The sequence below is a fragment of the Rattus norvegicus genome, chromosome 2 (genome assembly GCF_021556685.1).
Source record: "Rattus norvegicus strain SHRSP/BbbUtx chromosome 2, alternate assembly SHRSP_T2T, whole genome shotgun sequence".
NCBI classification, from domain to species: domain Eukaryota; kingdom Metazoa; phylum Chordata; class Mammalia; order Rodentia; family Muridae; genus Rattus; species Rattus norvegicus.
The window spans coordinates 85,319,702-85,332,103 of record NC_141535.1 but is presented as its reverse complement, the minus strand read 5'-3'; the positions used below and the strand labels follow the sequence as shown (position 1 = coordinate 85,332,103).

General features: G+C 39.8%; 1 protein-coding gene across 2 annotated transcripts in view; it reads right to left on the bottom strand.

Annotated features, from left to right (window-relative positions):
• The window catches only part of Sema5a (semaphorin 5A), a 437,483-nt gene that overhangs the window by 152,008 nt on the left and 273,073 nt on the right, over positions 1–12,402 (bottom strand). For both annotated transcript variants that reach the window (NM_001107659.2, XM_087621852.1), the window contains 1 exon segment: positions 3,723–3,785. In NM_001107659.2, coding sequence (NP_001101129.1) covers positions 3,723–3,785 — 63 coding nt within the window.

Below are 12,402 nucleotides of genomic sequence, written 5' to 3'. Positions count from 1 at the left end.
ATTCTAGAATCTGTCAGCCTGGAGATCTTTGGGATGTCTGAAATCTGAATTCAGGGCCCGCCCACTGATAGCACTCTTGGTATGCTTTTTCCCATTATGAGTGATTGTCCTGCTTTCATTCTTTTATGTGTCCAGGGTGCTGGACTTGTGCTCCTCACTGGATAGTAATCATGCCAGGGTCCATTTGAGGGAAGAAAGAGAGATGTGAACTAAAGAAATAGGACGTTTTTGGGTGGGAATATAGGCATCATTTGCTCCATGTTTCTATTCTAACATGTTAATGAAGCTACCATTTTGTTCCTGGTTTTTTGGTTTTCTTCTCTTTTGTTTTTGTTTGGGGCCTTACTTTTACATCAGGCTGTCTCCAATCTCTCAAGGACTCTAATGTTCCTAACTCGGCCTCTCCATGGATTAGAATCATAGGCAGGGATCCTACTCAATAGCAGCTGCATAAACTAAATTTGTTATCAATGGAACACGGCTTTTTAAAACTCTAGATAAATTCATCATTATACTTAATGCAGCCTAAAATAAAATATAATTGATCTTGCATATAATATATAGTGTATGAAATATATCTTCATTTGTTTTAATATATGTCTTAAAGATCCAACAGGCACAGTCAGAATTAATATAACTACCCAAATTTGCCATTATCCTTAGTCCATTAAAACCTAAATCTATGAAATATATCATAGGATGATTTGATGTAAGTACATTTGTTTTCTCATTTCCTTTATTTTTATTAAGGAAACTCAATTTATTGTATTGACAATTGGTCCCTTCATTGGATCAGGGGTATATTACCTACTGGGCATGAACGATACCATTCTAACACATTTATTTAATTTCTAAATACAAAATTACCATAGGTCACAGCTTAAGGTGAAACATGGACTGGTGGGTTCAGTTGAGCAATTTCCCTAAGTAGCAATAATACAGTAGAAAATGGAAACTAACTGAATGCTTTGATTAAGGGCTTATAGACTGTGCTGCAGAGACACTTCCAGAAACCCCATGGCTGAATACGTCTTGGTGTTCTTTTCTAACTCACAAGGACCACATAGAGACTGAAGTCCAGGAAGAGGAATAGAATTAACTATTAGCATTTTTTAAGTCTGTGAACCAAATATGTAAGTATATTCCTAGTAAAATACAAAAAGAGAATACTTCAGGAGCTAGGAAAAATCGAACAATGAAAACACTTCTCATTTTCATATATTAAGCAAATGAAAGCACAGACACACACCCCCAAATGTCTGGAGAAAATTTGGTTACTTTGGCTTGTCATGCCATGGTGGGCACAGGTAGGCGAGATGCTAAACCTGCCGTATGAAAGAATGTATCCTCAGAAAAAGTCTGGTCCCCATCATCGAAAGTGGTGAGGGTGATAAGCTGTATAGTAACCTTAGTGCATTCATTTACTCACACAATATTGCTGACTTCCACTTTGTGTGCCAAAGGGCTTCAGAGCAGCACCAGAGCCATAAAGAAACCATTGGCATAGCTTGTGGGCCAGGACTGGATGATTAACACAGCTTGACAGTGTAAAGACAGATGGCCACCGGGTTTTTCAAGACTGATAAGTGATGGAATGTAGGTTGGAATACAAAAGCGGTAGCCTAAGAGTTGAGCCAGGAAGGCCAGCAACAATGGTCATGGAAATAGGGGATTGACAGCAGAAAATTCTCAAGTGATAATAGGGTTCTCCTGAGTCCTGAGGACAGTACGGGGACAGGGTGTTCAGGTCTGAGGTTATCAAAATCTAAACCCCAAACCACATTTATAGACATAGACTCAGTGACTTGTCAACAAAACCCATTGTAAGATATCTGCTTACTGGTGCAAATCCAAGACATAGAAAACAAGAAAAGAAGTAAGAAAAAGTTGCCAAAATCAAAGTGAAAATAAAAAGGAAAGAGGGGGAGGAAAGGAACACCCTAAGGGAGGAGAAAGTTTACTCAGTGCCCAGGCCTTCTGGAAGATGATGGCGTCACTAGATCAAGCGCTGTATTAAAGCTGGGACCCTGGAGAGAAAGTCTAGTGTGTCCGCCAGTGAACAGTGACTTTCACCATCACTATCTCCTCCCCATGGAGCCTACCTGCCTTAGCTTATTGCTTAGGATACAGGGTTTAAGTAGGGAAACCTATAGGAACTGTAGGGGAAGGTACCCATCCCTTCAAGACTGTGACCTTCCTAAGTCAGGGGAAGATGATGGGATGCAAGATTTAGGAAACTTCCAATGTTCATGTACAACTCCCTGAGGTTTGGGAGATGTTTGTTCATGACGCCTCAGGAAGAGTCACACAAGAGAATGGTTCATGCTCGGAAAACTTGGCTAGAGGAGAAAAACACCAGTTCTATGGCACAGTCACTATATTGAGCCTCAACATCACAGGGAGGCCTTGGCCACATAGAAGTCATATCTCCAAACATTGCTGTGTTTTATAAAACTCTCTAAGGAAGTTAGAGTCCTCTGGTATGTTTTTATTTATATCATTTTACACCCTTTTATTTGGGAATATTTCATATTCTGCTTCTTTGCAACCTGGAGCTACTAGTATAGTTTGGTAAATTTTTAATGATTTAGCTCAGAGGTATTTTTGATGATTAAATATCCTTCGATATTTAATATCCAGTGTCTATCAATTTCTTGATTCTTTCCATGACTCCCTCACCTTTCTCCTTTGCCTCCTCCTTCTCATTCTTTCCCATCCTTCCCTCCCTCTCTGTATTTGTGTATTCTACTCCTGCTAAGTTTATGCTTTATTCCCACCACTTACTCTTCTGTATCCCTGAGATCTGCATCACCACACAATTTTCAGATCTTTTCTTCTAAAGGGCAGGGAGCAAGCACCAAAACTGGAGGAAAAGGCAAAGCATTGTACTCCTTATCAACACACAGATGGGGACCACTTCCTACTGCTCACTGCATCTCCTGTATTGGTCCTCATGCTCTTGGCCCTGAGGACAACTCTGCCCCTTTGCATGTAGCCACATTTCCCCACGAACCAAAGTGCAGCCATCATTGGAGAGGCAGAGCCAGCAACAGATCCAGGGGCAGTAAGCCTGAGGAGTAGCTACAGGGTAATTTCCCTAGGACACAAAAGACTTTTTCTACAGGTAGACGGGGTTCCTGGAAAGATAAAGTCCTGTGCATTGTACCAAACCCTAGTTGTGTGAGAGGTCTGCATGTGAGCATGAGAGTGCCCTCCCATCTTCATCTTCAACTCTCAGTGCTCTATGTATGAGAATTTGGGAATGTAGACTTTGGCACTGACAAAGATAGAGCAACCATCAAGAATATACCTAGTATAATTTTGATGCAATGATTTTATTGAGCAAGTATCCAACATCTGTCTGGTATGTACAAGGCCATGCACTCCTGGTACTACAAGGTAATACAAGTATTCAACTACTTTCTGTAGTTAACTACGAAATATATAACAGGTGAATTAAATTCTACTTTAAAATTCTGTCCTTTAATTTTTCTGAGAATGTCAGAGTTTATTTTGAATCTTATATAGTGATTCAAAGGATAAATTAGGTCTTAGTTTGCTTTTTGATCCTGTGTGAAATGCATGATTTTGTGACTCATTCCCATTGAATATTGAAACATGAAGTATATCTTCTTCACATATACCTCACTTTGTAGAGAACAGATACCTTATACACAGTCCTCAGTGCAACGTGGGGTAGCTGTACATAGCTCTGTCCTTACCTTCGATTTGCCCTTGCTGTAACAGGCCTTCTTCGTGGCTTCATCACACTCCCACTGCACAGCCTGCAAAGAGACCAAACAAAAGTTAGGGCTTTGAGGAAACGGGGGTTGGGGGAATAATGAGGTCCTGGTGGCTAGATTAGATCCTATCAGAGGACCCTTATGCTAGCACCTTCAGTCCTGAGTAAAATTAATACCAAATATAGAGTATCAAGTCACGGGCTCACATTTGACTTTCAAATTAAGACATTTAAATGACTTAGAACTTGCTTCATGTCAAACTGGCAGTGCCTTTAGACTCAGTTACTGGTAAACAAGATTGATTGCTTCTGGGAAATGAGGATAAGGTCCCAGTAATGGAGATCATGAAACACAGATGAGGACCACTTCCTACTGCTCACTGCATCTGCTGTATTGGTCCTCATGCTCTTGGCCATTAGGACAACTCTGCCCCTTTGCATATAGCCACATTTCCCCATGAACCAAAGTGCAGCCATCATTGGAGCTGAATCATTCAAAGACACAGAGCTTACTGCAGTCATCAACATGCATGGATAATGCCAGGCATAACTCTGCATAGTCTAGCTACCACGGTACTTGTATACATGCCAGTCAGGGCATGACTGGTTCATGTGCAGAGCACTGGGACTGTTTTCAATCTCCACACTACCCCTAGCTCCATTTAGAACCGTGATGTTTAGTACTTTGCCAACTTTTCAAATCTAACCCAGACTGATCAAGTTGGCAGGTGCATTAGCACATCCAGTCACGAAGAGAACTGTGATACTTAAGATGGTAACTCGAGTTTTGAACACAGAGGGGATTTACAACATAAGTTTCTGAGTCACTTAACACCAGTTCAATCATTGAACTATTGTTCTTTTCTACTATTTTTGTAGTATGTAGACATTTATGTGGGAAGTCTAGGTATTTTTTCATATCCTCCTGTTGTAATTTTTTTCTAGCTGTTAAAATTAGATTTCTGAAGATTCAGTTATGGACCAGTGAAGATATTTTCAGGAAAACTTATGAGGAACAATCTTTCTAGGTCAGAAAATGTCAGAGAAGAAACTAGACTCAACCCAATATAAACCAAAGTAAACTAATATGCAGGAAAATACTGGCCTCCGCCAACCACCAGGAAGAATTGTTTCTCGATTCTCCAAAATTTAGGAGAATATAAGGTCAGGCGCTCTTGCCAAACACTGGCACCCAGCAAAGGTAGTCATAACAACTGTGTGCAGGGTGGCTTATCCGTCTCAACAAACACGAGACCATGAGAGAGCAATCCACACAGAGCCCCCTTGCTGTTCCTCAAACGGGAGCAGAGCCATGTCTGTTTATTATGATCATGTGAAATCATCAAGAACGCTGTCAGTGTGGATGACCATGAATAGGCGAGTGTTAATTCTAAGATTCTTTCCTGGGTCACTGTGTATTGGGGACAGTGAAAGTGCAGCTAATCAGTGTCTCAGGCAAGAACTACCTTGGATTCCATCCAGGAAGGCAAATATTTCCATCAACAGTGAAGGGGCCAGCACAGAGCTGGACACACAGCACTGTGCTGTGAACATTCCAAAAATGAAAATAAAGTCACTGTTACCCCTGTGTGACCTTTTATATGCTCCCTCTTTCTTACATCTCTTCATAGAAAACTCCCGCTGCATATTTGCTCTTATTTAAATATAAAACAGAATCAAAGAGCTGATACATTCCTTTAGCAACAAAGAACTTATTATAAATTTAAGCTTATATTACCAAAGGGGTTGATGCCATTGAACAGAAAGAGGGGTTCCAGTGATGCAGCTCTGAGCATGTCCATATGGTGAAAACTTCAGTGGAGGAGGTGCTCACACAGAGACACACAAGACATACATATTGATGTATGTCTGACAAGAAGGATGATGCATTTCTAGCCTGCCTGGGCTGTAGAGGAGTTATGCTTAGGATGAGTGACCTGGTGGGACCTTAAACAGAGACCTGAGGATGGAGCCCTTGTTTATCAAGTGGGAAATCTGAGAAGAATGTAAAAAAAATAAATGAAAATATCAATAGTCTCCTGAATAAACATAAGAGGTCTGGGCAGCAGGGTGAGCCTCAGGATTAAGAGGAAATATGAATCAAATGCCATCAATGTTCTTAGATCTCACTGCTGCTGCCACTGGTAAACAAACAGCTTCTCAATTCTAGCCAGCGCTCAAGTAGCCTTCACATTTTCAAGATAAATATTGGCCAAGGACAAAGAGTGAAAAGAAATAGCAAAAAAGAGTGAGTTTTTCATAAACATTTCATTACTTTGTCCAGAATTCTGAAAAACAGCAACTACTCACACACGTTTATTAGACCAATAGTAAGATAGGACATATTGATGTTTCTCTTATTTGAAGTAGAGGGTAAGCTTCTGGAGGCGCTTCTTCTCTATCACCAGCCTTTAACAAGACTCAAATCCAAAATTAATTAGAAAGCATGACTGTTTATATTTTTTTATGGCTTCACAGTATTCGTGAATAGAGGGAAAGAAGATTATATATTAGTGGCAGAAATTCACCAAGAGAAGATAGGGAGGGACACATGTTGTTAGGTATCGCGGAACTGTACAAAAATGAAGTTGCAAAGGAGACTTTTATAGATTAACAAAAGAATTAAGAATTCTGGATTAATCTCATAACATTTTTCTTTTCGTTCACCAGACTTCACCCACTTGGTCCTCTGGCAGCTATGGAAAACATGTTTCCACAGGAGAAGGCCAGAGGGGTACATGGAATTATACTGCATTAGAGTTTACTTCTCAGTTTCTACTGTTTTATTCAAGCTCAGCTTTCCATGAAGCTCATGTATGCCTTTTATTATAAGGACCCATCCTTATGGATGAAAGGTCTTTGTCTCAAACTTCATTATAGTCTCACCGAAACTAGTTATTAGTATGTGTATCATGGTTTAGGAGCAATTTGGCCCACAATTGACTTAGGAAGTGTTCTATATACTTGTCTTCACATTCATTCTAGCTATGTTGTGCCTCCACCCCCTAACTTATTTTTCTGGCAGTCAAAACAAATGCTAAGGCATTACACATTTCCAACGTCAGTACAACTCAGTCATACATTCTCAAAATTAAATTTAAAAAAAAAATCTTTACTTTTTATTATCTTTTGTCTTTTCTACTACAGGAGAGAAAAGAAACATGAATATTCTATTATTCAATGTTTAATGTTCATTTAACATGTCAGAAGCAAGCATCAAACAATAATAGTGGTATACATAGATACTCAATGAATCAACGATCTTGAAATCTACATTTATAAAAACACGTTTCCTAGATGTAGCCCATTTTTCTACAAAGACACTTAACTATCTTCTGTGATATTAAATAGATTTAAAAGTTTTGCTGTGATTCCTTACATGACCTCTTTTTTCCACTTAATATTCATTAATTATCTACTAAGTATGCTACGTCCTGCTAGATGGAAGATAGATAATATGTGTGTAATAAATTATGAAATAAAATTATTTCAAAATCTTAAATAAAAGAGTTTACGTCAGGTTTTAGCAGAGCACACAACAGCACCTGCATCATTTTCCTGGTACAGTAGCTTCATGGTGGTGTATCTCAAGGCCAGGGGTCTGCTTGGGCTTACAAGCATTCTCATTCAATATTTGGCAGGTGGCAATGCCACAATCCCATCAGTAGAGAAGCATACAGGAAAACAGAAGACTGACTTTTAGGACTATAGAAAGCCAGGGATGTAAGAAACAATCTGGTGTTTCACAGTAGACTATAACACAACTCGTTACTCTGCACAGGGACATGCTCCGGTCATGACAAATGGAGCTGTGATCTCAAGAGTAAGTCAGATGTTGGGAAGAAAAAGATTGGCTCTCTTTCTATACTTGTTCCATACATACGAATCCACAGTTCTCAGAAGTCTATAAACAAAGCTGTGTATTATCGCATTCCACAGCAAGAGAAGTTAATTAGACAGGGACGAGCAGTGGTGGATGCTTTTCATAACAATGAGGAGAACAACATTCCAGGCAGATGGGCCACTGCTCTTTCAGCAGATGGCTCTGCTAATTAGATACTGGCAAAAGATAACATTTAAAAAAACTGGTTTAATTACACAGCACCAAAAATTAACAACCACCTGAGGGCTTTGTGGGTGTGTGTGTGTACTTTTCATATGTTTGCATCCATATTCTTATGTCATGTATTTCTGTGGCACACTGGAGAGTGTTACAATGTCACCACTATTATAAACAAATTGTCAGGGACTGTGGGGCCATACCTTTGTTCAAAACAAGCAAAACTTAAATGAAACTCAAAACTAGTGGGGATTGCAGTGTCTGAATTCTAACCAGCCTTGAATGTGGTTGTCTTCACTACTTACCTTAATTTGGCAGTTATGTCTGTTCCAGAGTGACATAAATCTAATTGTTCAGAGGTAAAATATTTTAGTCACTTTGGGAGAGCTGTCCAATGCTCAACATTGTCTTTATGTCTTACAGAAAATATGATTTTTCATTTTCATTTGGATCCATAGCATATTTGCCTCCTGATTATGTCAAGCGGCTATTTCCCATGGGCAGTTCCTCAAAAATCACGAGGCTAGAAAGGAACTTCCTCTAATTTCTTTCTCTAATATCTGCCTACAACAAAAAACCATAATATCTTTTTAAAAAAAATCTTACTGGACTAACATCAATATGCAAATCAGTGATGTCTTACTCTTAGAGTTCTCATAAGTATTAAAATATTTTTAATGACTATACATTGAGACCTTTATTGTTCTTAACATAATACCAAATCAAAGTCACTTTGGCTAAATACATAATGGCTCCAAGCGTGTTGGATATTCTTCGTGTATTTGTTTTCTTAATTGGTATAGATAATGCTGTAGTTTTCCCTGGGCTGTATAACAAACTGTATGATTTTAACAAAGTAAATTTGTTCTTTTTTTTTTTTCTTTTTTTTTTTTTTCGGAGCTGGGGACCAAACCCAGGGCCTTGTGCTTGCTAGGCAAGCGCTCTACCACTGAGCTAAATCCCTAACCCGTAAATTTGTTCTTACACATTTGGAGGCTGAGTGTCTTAAATCAGGGCAGTAATGGATTGCTCCTTTAGAAAGTAGGAGGAAGACTGTCTAGGCCACTGTCCTAGCCTTTAGCAGGGAAAGGGTCTTGGGTATTCCCTGTCTTACACTTAGAATTCTCAGGCCTTCTCCTGTATTTGAATCACATCTCCCTCTTCTTGTAATGTCACTAGCCACTGGATCAGAGCCCAGTACAAACCAATAATGATGACCCCATACTAATTATAGTACATGTACACAATTTATTTCCAAATAATGCCGCAATTTGAGATGTGTGGTGGCTTTGACTGGGGTGGCTAATAGTAAACCCAGTACCATGTCACATTTGGAAGGACAGTGATACATCAATAAGAGCCATTGCTCTGAGTGAAATTATTTCCCAAATCCAATGCAAAAACTGACAATTTCTTGAATTTCTAGGCACTAGCTGCCATAGAGGGGGTTTTTACACATTTATCTTACTTAACTGTCTATAATGCATATGATAACTACAATTACTATAAGATTTTGAATGAAGATATTATCTGGGTATTTGCCAAAGTCCCACAGATTTCAGGTGGTTGACTAACACTGAAATTTTATGGCTTGAATTTGAGCCTATCCTATCCTGTTACTGGGACTGTCAGGTTAAATGCTTCTTGGTTATTTGACTCATGTGGTCAATTCCTTCCTTCCCTCCTTCCTTCCTTCCTTCCTTCCTTCCTTCCTTTCTTCCTTTCTTTTTGCTGTGATTCATACCTGAAGCCTACAAATTTGTATATGTCTAAAGTCAGAGCTGTTGGCATTCAGTATAAATTAATCACAAAATCCATTGATTCACATGTCTTAGAAAGTATTCATTTTTAAAACCCAGTCACAGAACAAGTATTGATTTTAAGCAGCTTGTGATTCCTCTAATGCAACAATTGCCTGGCCAGGGTGTGACCTAGCTTTTGCTAGGCTGGTGTTAAGAACTCAAGCACAGACCAATTTTGATACAACAGCAGAGTTCTCTTTCTTCATAGATGTGGGGTCCCATTGTTGCCATCCCCATTACACTAGCAATGGAAACCAAAGGTATCTAGAACATTCTATCGTCTTTCCTACTACCTCTGTCCATTCTGCTCCAGGTGGATTATGGTTCTTCGCATGGCCATTGAAAGCAGCCTTGATTTGGCCAGCCTCGTATGTAGCCTGTGGACTATCTGACCTCAATTTCTGACTCAAGGAGCCTATATAGCCATGGCCTATATCTCCTGCAAACTTATGCTCAAGTATTTATAATCATAAAGATGTAAACTTCTGTCTGGTATGGGGATTTACTTCAGTGTTAATTACTTGTGCAGCATGTTAGACCTTTGCTTCAATGGAGAAAATACCAAAAACAAGCCCTAAATCCCAAAGACAAAAGCATCAATGTGTATGTCCTGTATACCAATCTGTGCCTGGTCAGGAGGCTAACTTGCCTGTTTCACTCATATATAACATATAGCACCTAGAGCAAACACACACACACACACACACACACACACACACACACACACACACACACACACATCAGCAATCACTGGATACTTGCTAGAAAAATGAATACAGAATGTCCTACACCAGTGACAAATCTGGCTCCAGACCATCCCACCGGCTCCCAACCGCCACCATGAGGAAGAGGCACATGGGAGATGAAGCCTCTGAGTTGGCTGAGTGAATTCATAACATATGGCCACCAACAGAGTTCCTCCTAACTTTGGACAAGTAGTCCACAGGACCTGCCTTATGAAGAGGGGACAGGATCATCTAGAACAGAGATTCTCAAAATGACAAAGCAGTGACTATATTATCTAACTGATATTGTAAATCACTCATAAAAAAGAAGATAAGGATAAAGCTGGGCTACGGGTCAGTATTGTGCAACAATAAAGCTTTAGGAATGTGTGAGGCTAAATAGCTTGGAGCTCCTGTCTCAAGAGCTCGCACTATCTACTTACCTGTTTGCTTTTCTCTGGTTTCTACTGCTGAAATCATACATATGCGTACCATAAGGAATTGGAAATAAGGCCATCCTGGAATCTCAGTTATGTTTGGATGAGATCTGAGACAACATTGGATTCCTTTTCCTCAGGCTGTACAGTAAACAAAGGCCTCCGGATGCCACAACAACAAAGCTTATCTGAGATATTGGGAGGCACAAATGATAAACCAGGGATTTGGGGAAATAGCTGCCTCTGGTGACTGAGCCACTCCAAGTACTGGACCAGGGGATAGAAGAATTGAGTGAGACAGGGGAGTTCCCATAGACGCACCCCTCAGCAGGCGTGAGCCTTCTGCCATGGTGCTGGGAATGGAAATAATTAGTGACTATCCCTATGTCAGGAAGTATTACACTTTCTAGTGAAGAAACCCGAGTTATGGAGGCCAGCATAGAGGAGTCCAACAGGTGCTGCACCTCAGAAGCCTCCGTTAATAAAAACCGTATGTGAAGGGAAGGGTGGTCACAGCAGTGGCTCTTAGTTACAGGGTCAGAGAAATATTCTTGCCTCCAGACTTTCCAATAGATTATTTCTATGAATCCAAACAAGTCTGTCTTGAAACATGGTCTTGTCCATTCTGTGAGCTTGAATTTAGTGAAATTCCAATTGCAGGAGGAATGAGTAGTTTTATACAGAAGTTCCTGAAAGTATGGTCCCCTCATTACATGACCCCATGGGAGCTCAGTCAAGCTTGAGACAGAAGTCCTGACATCACAGGAGCCAAGCACCAGGACGACGCTCCTTATACTCAGAGTTGCCAAACATGTGTCTTTAAAAACATTTAATTATGCCCCTTGTTACAGATAGTGTAAATATATTTGCTAGAAACTAGCAAGTAAAAATTATGATTTTCTTTTTGAAATAATATTTACTGTGCATCTATAGACAGGTATCCTGAAAGGATTAAGCTGTGAAAACTATCAAACATAAGTGAGTCGCCTAAGATTATTTGAATGCTTTAAGGGACACGTGCATGAGACCTAAAACAATTGAAAAAAAAATCAAAGTGGCATATGGGCTACTCTTAGGAATAAGTAACTTGGTATAACAAAGCCTGAATTATAGTTGTCTTCACAATGGTGAAGTCGCGTGGCTTCAGGCAACACTTGCTTTCACATATCTGAGGAGAAAAGGTAATCACGAGCTAACAATGTTAAGAAAGTAAGTGGAAATAAACCAGCTTGCCCTTAGTACAGGGGTGAATTCTTGAGCTACGTGATGAGACTCCTGTCACAATGTGGGTAAAGAGCTGTAAAGGGACTGTATCTAGCTAGAAACCCGAAGGACCTTGTTGGGGGACAGTGTAGAGCAGCTGTGGGAAGGGGCAGCAGCACTCATAGCTTGGGGAAGGTGGTGATGCAGGCGTCCCATGTGCCTTTGTCTGTCTTCGTCTTGTATTTTATTGATGTTATTAGAATGTCTTAAATTTTCAGGAAAACTGTCTCAGTTTTCATTTTGTGTGATCATTTCTCAATTGTAATGTAAAGTCACCAAAGCTGTTGTCACCAGTTTATTTTACTTTATTTTTTTATTATCAAATATCCTGGCTGAATCCTACCAAAGTACTTCTGGCATCAACTCTCAGATC